This window comes from Furipterus horrens, unplaced genomic scaffold (genome assembly GCF_987537825.1).
Source record: "Furipterus horrens unplaced genomic scaffold, mFurHor1.1.pri manual_scaffold_6, whole genome shotgun sequence".
In the NCBI taxonomy this organism is placed as follows: Eukaryota; Metazoa; Chordata; class Mammalia; order Chiroptera; family Furipteridae; genus Furipterus; species Furipterus horrens.
The window spans coordinates 150,628,621-150,643,094 of NW_028327176.1; the positions used below are offsets into that span (position 1 = coordinate 150,628,621).

Consider the following 14,474-nt stretch of genomic DNA (forward strand, 5'->3'; position numbering starts at 1 on the left):
GTGGTTTTTATAAAACCATGGTATGGCCTCAGCAAAGGCTGAGAAGGTACGATTGAAATCTACACAACCTAAAGAATGTTTTTGGACTTCTGGCCAAGATGGAGGCCTAGACAGACATGTTGTGTCTCCCTCCACAACTAAGAAGGAACACAACCACCTCAAAACTAGAGATAACCAGAAGTTCCAGAAAATCGAGCTGCATAGAAGTCCAATAAACAAAGATATAAAGAAGAAATACTCATCCAGACAGGTAGGAGGGGCAGAGCCAGGGTGGAGAGGATGCGGTGTGGTGGTGGCAGCGGTGGCAGTGGCAGCAGCAGCAGGCCAGCGGAAAGCTCAGTCACATGTTTTAAAAAGTGGGGAGTGACACCTGGGAAACAATCCCAGCACAGACCACACCTCGAAACTCACAGTCCCAGCGCTGGGGGGAAATCAAGCCTCATTGCTTCTGACTGTGCAAACCAGCAGGGGTTGGGGTGGAGGAAGAAACTGCTGGTCTCTCAGCAAAGTCCATTCTTTAAAGGGCCCCAACAGTCCTAGAACATCTGCAGACCCACCCACTCTGGGAACAATGGCCAGGGAAACAGCTAGGGAGGCGCCAGTCCCATATGAAAGTGGAAGAAGCGTCTGGAAAAGGGGCAAGTGCTGAGCAAGTGGCATTGTTCCCTCTCTGACCCCTCCCCCACATACAGCATCACAACATGATGAAACGGTCGCCCTATACTGACAAATACATAAGGCTCCACCCCTTACAATGTAACAGGAGCGACAGCTCTAACTAAGACACAGAGGCAAACAAACACAGGAGCCTGTCAAGATGAGGAGACAGAGAAGTATGGCCCAAAAGGGGGAACAGATCAAGGTTCCAGAGGGAGAACAAAGTGATCAGGAGATAGCCAACCTAACAGACTCAGAATTCAAAACACTGGTGATAAAGATGCTCACAGACTTGACAGATATGCTCGAGTACAGCAAACACATAAGGGAAAAAGTAAAGGCTATGCTAAGTGAAATGAAGGAAAATCCACACAAAACCAGTGGTGAAGAGAAGGAAACTGGAGTTCAAATAAATGATTTGGAATATAAGGAAGAAAAAACAGTCAACCAGTACAGAATAAGGAAACAAGAATTGAAAAAATTGAGGATAGCTTAGGAACCTCTAGGACAACTTTAAACGTATCAACATCCAAATCATAGGGGTACCAGAGGAGAAAAGGAAGAGCAAGAGGGGTACCAGAGGAGAAAAGGAAGAGCAAGAAATTGAAAGCTTATGTGAAAAAATAATGAATAAAAACTCCCCAAATTTGGTGAAGGAAATAGACATACAAGTCCAGGAAACACAGAGAGTCCCAAACAAGCTAGACCCAAAGAGGACCACACCAAGACACATCATCATTAAAATGCCAAAGGTTCAAGATAAAGAGAGAATCTTAAAAGCAGCAAGAGAAAAGCAGAGAGTTACCTACAAAGGGGTGCTTATAAGACTATCAGCTGATTTCTCAAAAGAAACTTTGCAGGCAAGAAGGGACTGGCAAGAAGTATTCATGTGATGAAAAGCGAGGACTTACAACCAAGATTGCTTTATCCAGCAAAGCTATCATTTATAATGGAAGGGCAGATGAAGTGCTTTCCAGACAAGGTAAAGCTAAAATAGTTCATTAGCACCAAACCATTACTGTATGAAATGTTAAAGGGAATTATTTAAGAAAAAGAAGATCAAAACTATGAACACTAAAATGACAACAAACTCACAACTATCAACAACTGAATCTAAAAAATAAAAAAATAAAAAAAAATCCAACTAAGCAAACCTGAATAGGAACAGAATCATAGGTATGGAGATCATTTGGAGGGTTATCAGCTGGGAAGGAGAAGGGGGAGAAATGGGGAAATGGTGCAGGGATTAAGAAGCATCATTGGTTGGTACAAAATAGACAGGGGGACGTTAAGAATAATATAGGAAAGGGTGAAGCCAAAGAACTTATATGCACAACCCACGAACGTGAACTAAGGGGGGTGGGATTGCTGGGGGAAGGGGAGTACTGGGCAGAGGGGAGCAAAGGTGAAAAAAATTGGGATTACTGTAACGACATAATCAATAAAATATACTTTAAAAACTATCTAAAAAAAAAGGAATGTTATTGACGAGGTGAACGTGAAAGAGGTGAGTTCAACTCAAATGAAAGATCCTACTTTAAACAGTAGACCACCAACTTAGGAATCTCATCAACCCCATAAAAACAGAAAATTTCTGTAATTTCTTTTTTATGTTGGTGAATTCATGAAGTATTGATGCATAAAGAATTTTAAAGAAAACTGAGATAAGTGAGAGATTATCTTCCAAATTAAAGAGATGGAAGACAAGAATCCCCACTCTGTCAGAGGCAAACAGGCTAAGAGCCTGTGTCTGGGCAGATGGAGCCTGACTCCTGTGTCCACCCTGGTGTGAACGCGTCCCTGCCACATGGCGGGCACCAGGCCACTTGTACCACAAAGGCAGTGACAATGCCTGCCTCAGGTAACAGGCTGGTGGGAGACTGCACAAGTAAAACAATAATTGGAATCATGGACATACTCCCTTCTGTAAATATTTCCTGGAGTTCTTGATGAGGTCCCGGAGCCTATTTCCACCTTGTATTTACCCAACTGAGAGTATAACAGCTACTTGCATTGAAAATGTCTTTCTTCAAGAATAGCTGAGGTTTAGATAAATCTTTGTAACTGTGAAAAAGCCTGAAATCCTTTAGTTCCAGTTCTTTGAGGAGGCTGTACCAGAACCGCACTACACTGCTGTCGCTGCCACTGACCTCAAACCCGGGCCAGTGGAGATGGATATCAAAGATGAGCTGTCCAATTTGATCAAGGACATCTTCCAGAATAAGATTTTCCAGAACTTTCCATTCTGCACTTTCCAGATCTGCTTTGAGAACATCAATCTGTAACAAAATGATAAAAATGAGATAAGCAGATTCAATAAACATTGTTTAAAATGTCATCTTGGTATCAGGAACATCTCTGTTTTACTACCTTCCCAGAAAGCAGAATTTTTCTTTTTCTTTCATTCCTCCCTTCTTCCTTTTTTTTTTTTTTTAGTTATTGATTTTTAAGAGAGAGAGAGAGAGAGAAACATTGATTTGTTGTTCCATTTATTTATGCATTCATTGGTTGATTTTTATATATGCCCTGACTGAGGATCAAACCCTCAACCTTGGTGCGTGGGGATGATGCTCTAGCCAACTGACCTACCCAGCCAGGGCCAGCAGAATTTTTTGAATTATAAATTTAGAGGTCTTTTTCAAATGGCCACTTATGAATTTCTAACCTCACTCCACACCAAATATTAATATACAACTAATGTAATGCCAGTCAGAAGTCATAATGGACTCTCTTTCTGTCCAATGGGAATGGATACCCAAGAAGAAGATGCTGGAGTGTGTGTATCATGAAGCTTCATGTCCACAGCCTCTCCCTAGAAACCTACATGTTACACAGGGGAATCCAAGTGTGTCCAGACAGAATGGTGGCCGGCAGGGACCACCTCACTAACCTTACCTCCTCCAACTTCACCAGGACTAAAAGTGAGGAAAAGGGTTCTCAGGTATCTGAATATTGGACTTGTAAAAAATTTATTATTCCATGATTTTTTTAAAAAGTATATACCAGTACAACATTCTTTAAAAACAAAAAGTAAAAACACCATTTTCTGTTCATTTAATAAACACGAGTTCACATTCTGGGTAAGATAGAATATTTTAAAAAGAGTACAATGGGAGAGATTTTTGCAATTAATTAAGTTATGAGGACCAACTCCTTTTTGCTGGCTTTGCACAAAATCCATTAGAATAACAGAACTCCAAATACCCTCCAAAAAGCAATGAAAGCTAATTACTCACCAAGAGCCTCTCTGTGCCTGGCACAGTGCTAAGTACTTCATCTTGCAATATCCATTTACTCCTCTCAACAGTTCTGCAGGGGTGACTCTCTTAGCAGCCCTATTCAGAGGTTAGGAAACCAGATTCACAGAGCCCCGTCCTGTCACACAGCTGGAGAGGTGGTGGCTCAGCGTGAACCGAATCTGTGTGCTGGCCCATGTTCTTAACTGTTACACCAGGTTGACTCCCCATAAACCACAAAAGGAGAAACAGTAACTCTGAGTCCCTGAAAAGCTTTTGGTTTGGAAAATAAGGTGCTATTGGAGAGAGAAGGGGGTCAGTGAGTAGAAGACTAGAGAATTATAATTTCGGCAAATCAGCCCTATCGGCAGACATGGATTTGATATAGATGACTTTCTGTTGCCAAGGAATGGAGGGGCAGTGGAAGTGGATGATTAGCCCACACTGAGGAAGGGGACAGCATGCGGATGCAAACTGGAACAATGAGGATGGACGGAATCGTGCAATAGAGCAAAGGCTGGTGGCCAAAGCAGCGATAGCACAACCCTAATCAGCTCTTCAGGAAGCTGCCGACCAAAGTTACCAATGTCCTGCCCATGAAAGTAAAATATATTTATGTAAAAGGATGGTAAGGACCAAGACCAATTCTGCCCAGCTTCTCCTTTCTCTTGGCGCATGTCTGTTTGATAAGTTGCTCAGAAACAGCTGAGTCATTAGGCCCTCAGTGCAGTGACAACATTTCTTGTGGGATTTCAGAGTTAGATAGAGAAGATGCATAGAATTTAGACATAATTGCTCCAAGAAAATGGTCTTTGCCTGGCATCCTGAGGTCCTGTGGGACATGCTTCCATTCTTTTGCCTCCTGGTCCATCAGGGAAAGAGTGATGATGGTAACAACCCCAAGATTACAAAGAGACCTTAGAAAAAGCTAGATCTCTATAAACCAGCTGACTCAACCATTCCAAAATCAAAGAGAATAACATAAAACAAACAGAAAAACAACTTTCTTTTCTGAAAGGAACAGAGCAAAGGAAGATTCCACTCGAATATACACAGAAGTAAAATAATTCTTCTCAATTGGACACAGTAGAATTAATTCACCCTTTTTTCATCTCTGCTGTCCTGACACTTGCTGGCTTTGTTTAATTTTTGAAGTCTTAAACATAATATTCCTGAGTTAGGGTAATTAAGCTGCCAAAAGAAATTACTTAATCAAAACTTCACAACATTTTTCTAATTGGTATAGAAAATACCCCAAACCCCAGATCAACATTTGTGGTGCCAAGTTCACATTGTCAGAAATTTATTAGGTTCCTTACAGATTTACTTTTTACTATTGTTTCCTGTGAGTTTGCATATGTTGAATGATCAATAAAGCATTAAAGGGACAGGGTAAAGTTAATCAGCCTAAAACTGTCCTAAAAACTATAACTATGAAGTGTAGAGGGATATAGTTTATGTATTTTTCCAAAAGCTTTCTAAATAAGCTGTTAATCAGAAGTTATGAGCAACTGGAAAACAACCAAATTATTAGGCTAACTCATAGTAAATATATGCTTCCTTTGGAAATCCAATTTTCATTTACAAGATGCTAACCCATTTTAAAGAGCATATTCAAACATGACACCATCCCCAACTCCTTTTGATTTCAGTGACTGAAAATTCTCCACTTCAATCACAATTGCACAGGCTGATCTAATGCAGGTAGCCCAGGTGTGGTGTGGCACTGAGGAGCACAGGTAGACAAAATGCTGTGACCAAAACATGGTTTTCTCTTACAGTGTGCTTTCTCTACATCTGGCATTTCAGAATGTTCTATTACCACTATTTTGCAAATATAATTTCCATTATTACTGCATAATGCACCCAATATTATTATTATAGGCACTAAACATCTCTGAATACAATATGTCAATTTTAATATTCTAATATCAGTTTTCAACCAATGGCACTGAAAAATCATGCAAATGATTATATCAGAATAATCAAGTGCCAATCTGAGTACAGTTGAGTTAAATCGAGTTTCTTGAAAAAAAGAGGACAACTAAGTGTTAACTCTCTGTAATCTCTGGAATGACTGAAAACATTCTTGGGTAGAAGGGTCTCAAAAAAGTTAAATGTAACAACTTTTTGGTATCATTTCAGAGGTATTAGAAGGGTCTCCTATCAAAAATTATCTCCTTTTCCTTATATCTGAAATATATAATAAATGACCTTTCACAGACTTTTTGAGAACACAGGAAATTTAATTTTAACTGGATTAAGTTGTGAGGCCATCTGGCAGCTTCCTCATTAGGGGCACAAGTTTATCCTTGTGTTCATCCACCTGGGAGTGGGAGATGAGAGGAAGGGGAGGGGGTGGAGAAGGGGCACCAGCACTTGTATTAGTTTGCTAGGGCTGCTGTGTAACAAGATATCACAAACTGTATGGCTTCCACAACAGAAATGTATTGCCTGGGTTCTTGGGACCGGTGGGTTCCCTTGCAAGGGGTGAGGGTGAGCCTGCTTTATGCCTCTCTCCCAGCTCCTGCTACTTTGCTGGCAAGCGTTGACATTCCCTGGCTTCTTCATGACTCTGATCTCTGTCTTCATGTGCACATTGCATTATCCCTATGTGTCCAAATTTACTCTCTTCAGAGGGATACCATTTATATTGGACTAGGGGTCCACTTTAGGATGATGTCATTTAAACCTGCAATGACCCTCCAGTGAAGGTCACACTCCACGGCACTAAGAGTTAGGACTTCAGCATATGGATTTGGGAGGGCACACAATGCAACCCACAACAGTGTCTGAGGTAGCTATCACTATAGAACTTTGGCAAGACAGTATGAGATCCGGAGCCAATTTCCCAGGCCAGTGCCTAGGGAAAGTGTCCTGGACCAATAAGCATCCGAGGCAATTATGGACAACTTCCTGCCAGTTCTTACGCCAGCCAACACTGACAGTTCCACACTTGCCAAGTGTCAAACACAGAGCAGGTCAGCAAGCCTCCAAGGCCAATAAAAGCCACTGTCATGAAACCCCTGTGCTCCATTCCCTGGTTCCTTCTAGGTCACACAACCAGGCCCAGCAGGTGGGGTTTGTCTTTGGCACCTTCCCATTCCCTAGCTGCAGCCTCTCACTCCTTTGGGAACTCCTTCAGGCACTCAACATCCTTGTGCCTACAGCCCCCACCTGAGCCTTTTCCCCTTCAAGGAGGCTCTCTTGCAGGATAGGCAGATTTTGTTACATGACAGCTGGCTCTCAAGAGGGTAAAAATGGAAGATGCAACACCTGTAAAGGCCTAGGTCTGGGACTCACCAGCATCACTTCCACTGCAATCTACTGGTCAAAGCAAATCACAAGGCAAGCCCAAATTCCAGGGGAGGTAAAATAGCCTCCAGCCCTTGAGGGAGGAATGGCATGCACAGAAAAGATGAGATGGATTTTTGTTCATAGCTATGTGTTCTGTTAACTGACCCCAGTGATTAAAAGCAATATTACTTTACATGCAAATCCATGAATGAACTAAAGTTATTACAGTAGACATGAACCTTTATTGGACATAAGCAACACTCCAAGAAAAATGAATGATAAAGCCTTTATTCATCAGAATATTATTAAAGAGGGATATTAATTAAAACATGGCATTTACTAGTAGATCTGGCTCTCCTTAAAAATTGACAGAGAACCTAGATATCCAACGGATTAAGGGTGACTAATAAAAAGAATATTGAAAAGGACAAGTAAATATGTGTGTGTCTTAGATAGTGTATTAGCCTAGTAGGGATGCTATAACAAAATGTCACAGATGGGTGGCTTATACAATGGAAGTTTAGTTTCTCACAGTTCTGGAGGTCAGAAGTCCAAGATCAAGGTGTCAGTAGGCTTGGTTTTTCCTGAGGCTTCTCTCTTTGGCTCACCAATGGCTGCTTCCTCCCTGTGTCTCCATGTGGCATTTCTCCTGTGTGTGAGCACTGTTGGTATCTCTTCTTCTTACAAGAACATCTGTCCTACTGGACTAGGTCCCACTCTTATGACTTCATAACTTTAATTACCTTTATAAAGGCCCTGTCATCAAACATAGTCACATTGGAGGGTTAGTGCTTCAACCTATGAATTTTGGAGAGGGCGCCATTCAGTTCATAAGAGATATGAGACAGGTACTCTTGCTCTCCTTGAATTAGAGATAACTAATATCTCTCCACAGAGAGTTTTAAAATACATTCCTATTACTGTTAGGGCTGCCTGGTTTCTGGAGAGCCAGCATTTCCTCCTCCTCTGTAATTAACAGCTAACTCCAGTTCTGGGTAGTAAAAATGTGAGCCACTCAATTCATTGAAGGTGAATCAGAGAGTCTGTGGCAGATCTTATTTTCCAAGAATGGTCTTACCATTAACTCCCATCTCACAATATGGCCTTGACACTCCTCCCATCAAGAGGTGGGGTTGGTGTCCCCGCCGCCAGAGATGGCTTCATAGGTTATATACTGCATTTAGACAGCAACTTGGTTTAACTCTCTGTTGTCCTTGACTTGAAATTCTTAATAAGTTTTGAACAAGGACCCTGCATTTTCATTACTCACTGGGCCCCACAAATTATTCATCCTGTCTGTGACCCTCCCCTTGAGCCTTGATGGGCTTGTGATCATTGACTAATAGAGTATGATAGAGGTGACTCTGGGTAACCCTGAGCCTGAGCCATAAAAGGTTCTGTTTTCTTCACTGGTAACACTCACTCTTGAAAACTTGAGCCACTGTGCAAGATGTCTGCCTGCCCTGAGACCACCATGCTGTGAGCAAGTCCAAACCAGCCTTTGCAGAGAGACCCCATGAAGACGCCCTGAATCAATGTGAAGTGAGAGGTGCCTGGCAGCCCAGCTGCCATTGCATCATCCGACAACAACTGCATGACAGGATCTGATCAGAACCACCCATCCAAGCCTGTCCTGAACACTGAGCCCAGAGGCTGAGAGATAACATGATCAATTGTCTTAGTTTCAAGAAACTTCAGTTTTGGGGGTGAGTCATTATGTAGCAACAGATAATTAGAACAGGCACCAAGCAGTTTATGCAAATATTCTTTTTAAAAGTTAAAAGTTACTTGTATAGTGTCACCTCCCACATATTTCAAAGCTGTGATTTCCAGAAATTAATATATACTTAACCAAAAGTATTTTCTTATTAAAAAAAAAATACATGATCATCACTTAAAAGTTAAAACTACAGATAAGCAAAAAGAAAAGAAATTTAAGTACCCAACATCTAGAATTTAAAAACAGTTAACTTCTGAACACCTGGTATATTTCTTGCTAAACATTTTTCTTTGCTATAAACAAACACACACAACACACAGATTACAGCATGCACAGGCATAATTCAAACACACATGTTGTTTATAAAATCAGAATTATACTATATTTTCAAACCTGTTTTTTAATTTTATTTTATTTTATTATTTTTATTGTTTATGCTATTACAGGTGTCCCCCTTCGCCCAAGCCTGCTTTCTAATGTAACAGACTATGAACATCTTTCTTGGCCAATAAATTTTCATCTAAAGTGTCCTCTCAAACAGTGTCCTTCTGAGCTTTCATAAGAATGTGAGGGAGGTGACTGAGGGGCCCCCCTGCAGGAGTGAGAGGTATGTGGATGAGGCCCCAGAGCTCTACCTTGATTTAACAGAACCGACTTCGCTTTTCTCTCCTTTTTATATTTGGAGTCCCTTGTAAATTTTTGGTTGAAAAAAAAAAACTTCCCTGCTTAAGAAGAAAAGTTTGAAAGCCTCCACTTATAACCTTTTTTTAAAAACAACTTTATTTATTTATTGTTTGTTTGTTTATTTATTTATTTTTAATCCTCATACAAGGATATGTTTATTGATTTTAGAGAGGAAGGGAGAGAAAGAGGAAGAAACATCAATGCGAGAGAAAAACATCAGTTGTCACCTGTTTGCACCCCAACTGAGGACGGAACCCACAACCTAGGTGTGTGCCCTGATGGGGAACCCAACCCACAGCCTTTTGGTGTATAAGACAACGCTTCAACCAACTGAACCACCCAGCCAGGGCAGCAACTTTTATATTGCTATCATTTAGTTAACCCACCCCCACTTCTGATGGACATTTAGTCTCTTCAGTTGGATGGTATTACAAGCTGATGGGATCGACAACTTATAGCTAAGAATTTAAGTGTGTTCTGTTATGTTTTTAGAGTAAGAACACCCCCAAAAGTGGAGCAGCAGGTTCAAAGGATTAACGGGGTTTACAACTCTTAATAACTTCACTGCACTGTAGCCCCTTCCTGTCCCTGCTCTTGAGAAACAGGACAAACAGGTTGTGCTAAGGCTGGGAGCCCTGAGCAGATGCACCACAAAAGGCTCCTCCTGTCATCAGTCAGTCAGCACCTGCTTGTCTCCTTCCCACCAAAGCCATGTGACACTCTGGAACTTTCCTAAACATGCCTGTGCCTGTATGTCTGAACAGTGCACTAGATGAGACAAAACCTGCATGCCACTTAAAGGAAAACAAGACAAACCAATTTTAACTAACTATATGTTAAATCATCTTTTTATAACTTTTTATTTAAAACATTTAAATAAAAATGTTTTATTTATTGCTTTATATTAAATCTATAAAAGAATATAGATTCTTGTTTCACCCAGGAAATGTGTATTAAAGCTTAAAGCTGGCTATTGTCATCTACTATAAAGCTAATTAACCATTATATTGATATAAATCCCTGGCTAAGAAGCAAAGCTACGTGAGTTACACCAATAAAACATCAGTATTAACCATCCAGCTTACCTCTCCACTGACACAGGAAGAGGGACTTCCCATTCAGGCCCTAACTGACCTGCAGACACAGCTGCTTGCCTCAGTAGCAGCCATCTGTTTTTTTGGCCAGAATCATGCACTCTAGGACAGTTACAGATACAGCTCACATTTTGTAAAAGATAGAGTCCTGAAAAGGAGTGTGGAAATTGAGTTTTGTAACTCAGCTCATATTTTGGAAATTATTATTTATTGACCACTCATCTAGTTATTTATAAATAGTTTTAAAAGTTTTATTATAATCAGTAACTCCCAAAAAATCAAGCTATATTCATTCTCCATATTCATTACAGTTTGGGTCAATATTCAGTCATAATTTTAAACTTTCTGCTTTTTGGATTAATCATAAAAAGTTGTTTTTAATGATTAAAGTCAAGTAAATCCAAGCTTTGTATGTCAAGTCTACTTAAAGCAAGATATGTATATCGGCACCTGCAAAACTAAAGCTGAACACATTAGAAAGAGGATCATGTTTTTGTAGAAAAATAGAAGAAATTAATCTACCTTAAATGTACAAGAGGATTAAAGGTCTCTTTAAGAACCTCAGACGTTAAATACATTAAATCAGGCTCAACCATCACTGTTGGCTGGCAGAAATGTAACACTACAAGATTTCTGCTACCACCAGGGAAAGGGAGATAAGACTCACCCTGCATATTATGAGGAATATTAAAGGCCACTCTAAGCTAATGTAGGACCAATTCTGAACTTGTAAAAAAAAAAGAAAGTAAGTTTTATGTAGTGATCAGCTCTCAGAAATAACCTCTGCAGGGGAACAACACTCAGAAAGTGAATTTTAAAAATAAGTAAAGAAGGAAAACCTTTACAAACAAAGACCTTTTTTTTTTTCTTTTTTTTGCCAGATCTCTAGCCTGTTCCAAAGAATCCAACCCAAAGCTGCTGAGCAAGATCTTCTGGGCAGGGTGAGGTCGGGGACAGGTAATTGGTGAGCTGGTGACAAGTCAAGAAGTCAGAAGTCAGCAAGGCTGTAGATGACATACAACAGCAAGGAGCTAAGCAGTGCAAATTCAGGCAGGATTGAGGTGGCAGCAAGGGACCTAGCCAAGGGCAGGCAGGCAGGCAGGCAGTCCAGGACCAAGGACAGCATCAGACAGCTGCTTTAGTTTATTTATTTCTACCCCCACTTCCCTGGGAAGCTGAAAACAACAAGCCTGTCTCTGTCCTTAGATCAGAATCCTGTGCCTTAAAGTTGCATTAGCTGGTTAATTTATTTTTCTGGCCTAATCATATTTATGCAAGCATTTTCAAGTATTCCCAGAAAGAGATGAGACATAAAACATAAACATCTATAAAGTATTCCTAAACAAATGGATGTGTAAATAAATAAATGACCAAGTAAACACCCAGATAAAATGTCCTTCAGACAGAAATGTTCTTGAGGTTCAATAGGAGACCTTAGAAGTGGGACCAAGTCCACCGTAGAGCACGGTGAGGCCAGGAGCGTGACTTAGACTACGTAAGACATGACCCAACTGCAAACAGCAAGCACTAATTTATGGTGAAAAAAAATTAACTCATTGGGTTATTTAGCTATTTTTCAATATACTGAAATGTGAGTTAAAAATTACTCTGTGCTGGGGTAAAAATTGTGAAAGGGTCAGCAGTGAGTAAAGTCAAGGGTTAGAAGACAGAAATGAGAGGCGATGAGGGCACAGTAAGAAGTCCCAGGCCGTATGTCAGAGTCACCTTGATGTCTCCTTTTCTGGACCCTGTACTGACTTCTAGGGAAATCCATAGCACACTTCTACTCATTTTTTGAGATGTCCGATGCCCTCCCCTTACTTGGGCTGTAAGTTCTTCCAGGACAGGACATAACTCCTCTTTAGTATCAAGTTGCTACAAGAGTTCTGGACAGGCATTCCATGTAATGTCCTATCAGAATACAGGGCCTGTCCCTTCTGCCTCTGCGACATCTTACACCTGGCCCCTCCTTTCCATGCCTCACCTCTGCCACCCACCATGATCACCTCACTTAAGACCCCACTGATTGAAAGGGAGGAGGAAGGAATCAAAGGCTGGAATTTAGGACCGAGGGCAGCTATGGGTTCCATTTTCTCACTCCGCACAAATGGTGTCAGGGTCTTGATTATCAACATTTTGTGAACCCTATGCTTTAGCCTAATGCAATTCTTTGCTAGTCCTGAAAAATGCCATGAAATGTCCAGCCCTTGATCCTTTGTTCATGCTCCTTTCTCTGTGTGGAACACCAAACAAAAGTTTCTGCCGGTCCCCACCTCTGCCCTCCACTGACACACAAAGCACCACAGATGTCCTTCAAGTACAGGCTGAATACCATGTTCTTTAAGAAACTTCAGTTGCTGGGGTTATTCAAAAGTCCTTACCCTCAGGCTCTAAAGCAGAAACAATTATCTAAGAAAGACTTATTTACCATAATTCTGAAAAGACTTGGAAATATAAACAAATTTTCTTTCTCTTCTGGGCTATTTCACTGGCATTACACTGCAAGGCTCTCATTTCAAACATTTTCTAGTTAAATAATCTCAACCCTGGAATAAGGAAATAAGTCACATCAATACATAACTCTATATGTGGCATTCTTCTTTCTTTTTTTTGCTTTGTCGTGCTGTGTATAATGCAGTGAATTGTGCAGATGTAAATGCACAGGAATGTTTAGGGATGCTATGGGGCTGAGCTGTGTTGTCCTAGCAATAGGCACTCACCATGTGTGGCCATTTAAGTTTTAAATTAATTAAAATCAAATAAAGTTAAAATGTCACTTCCTCTGCCACACTTCAAGTGCTCAGTTGTCTTCTGTGCTAGTGGCTACCACGTTGGACAGGACAGCCATAGGACATTTCCATCGTCACACAAAGTTCTGCTGGACAGTGCTGCTCAGAGTGTCACATGCATCAGAATTGCCAGGAAAGCTTGTGAATACACAACTGTAGATTCAGTAGATCTGGAATGGGACCTGAATATTTGCATTTCTACGAGAAGCATAGCTGACTGTGATGCTGCTGACCAAGGACCACACTTTGAGAACCACTGGACTTGGCTGATACACCGGGTGAACCTATCATGGTGTATGTGCAGAGGAGTCTTGGCCTCAGCACAGGCCAGGTTCTTCCCCCTGCTCACGAGCAGATGCAGAAAGAACCTACACCCTGGTAATTTGGGGGAAGGTATACGATGTTTTCCAACACCAGCTGTTTTTTTTAATGAGGAGACAGTTAGGTCAGACTTTCCTAAATAATCACCGAAGTGTCAGTGAGGCTTGTACTTCCTGGAACTGTCAGCAAAAACACATGTTTGTGCCTATGAGCACTTTTCTAAGAATATTGTGGTAACTGGGAGGTTGGCTCTGAGGCCAGTGCCTCATCACACAACCTGGGGCAGGTTGTTTAGGCTCTCAGTGACTCAGAGAAAAACAACAGGACTACTCAAGGTATCACAGGGCAACCTTGAGGTTAAAGGAGAACTGCACAGAAGGCATCATGCACAGCGCTTGAAACAGCACAGATGCCCAATCTGTGTTAGTTCTTACCTTTTTCACAAATTCCCAGTGAGGGCATAACCCCCCCTCCCAATCAAGACTGCCTTGTTTAAGCTGACATTGAAGTGTGCCTTCTTTGTACCAAAGCAGCTATGTTTTGGGAGATGATTCAGGGGAAGGATTAAAATTTGGTACAGGAAATAAATAGAGGTATTTCAAACATGATAGCTAAGAACCATCACTTTACAGCACATTGACAGCTAAAAGAGAAAACAGAATTTCCACAAGAGGCA

General features: G+C 41.0%; 1 protein-coding gene across 2 annotated transcripts in view; it reads right to left on the minus strand.

Moving 5' to 3' along the window:
* Window positions 1-2,541: 2,541 nt before the first annotated feature.
* The window catches only part of METTL24 (methyltransferase like 24), a 91,949-nt gene continuing 80,016 nt past the window's right edge, over window positions 2,542-14,474 (minus strand). For both annotated transcript variants that reach the window (XM_090280581.1, XM_090280582.1), the window contains exon 5: window positions 2,542-2,936. In XM_090280581.1, coding sequence (XP_090136707.1) covers window positions 2,622-2,936 — 315 coding nt within the window. In that variant the 3' untranslated portion in view covers window positions 2,542-2,621. The remainder of the gene's footprint in view (window positions 2,937-14,474) is intronic.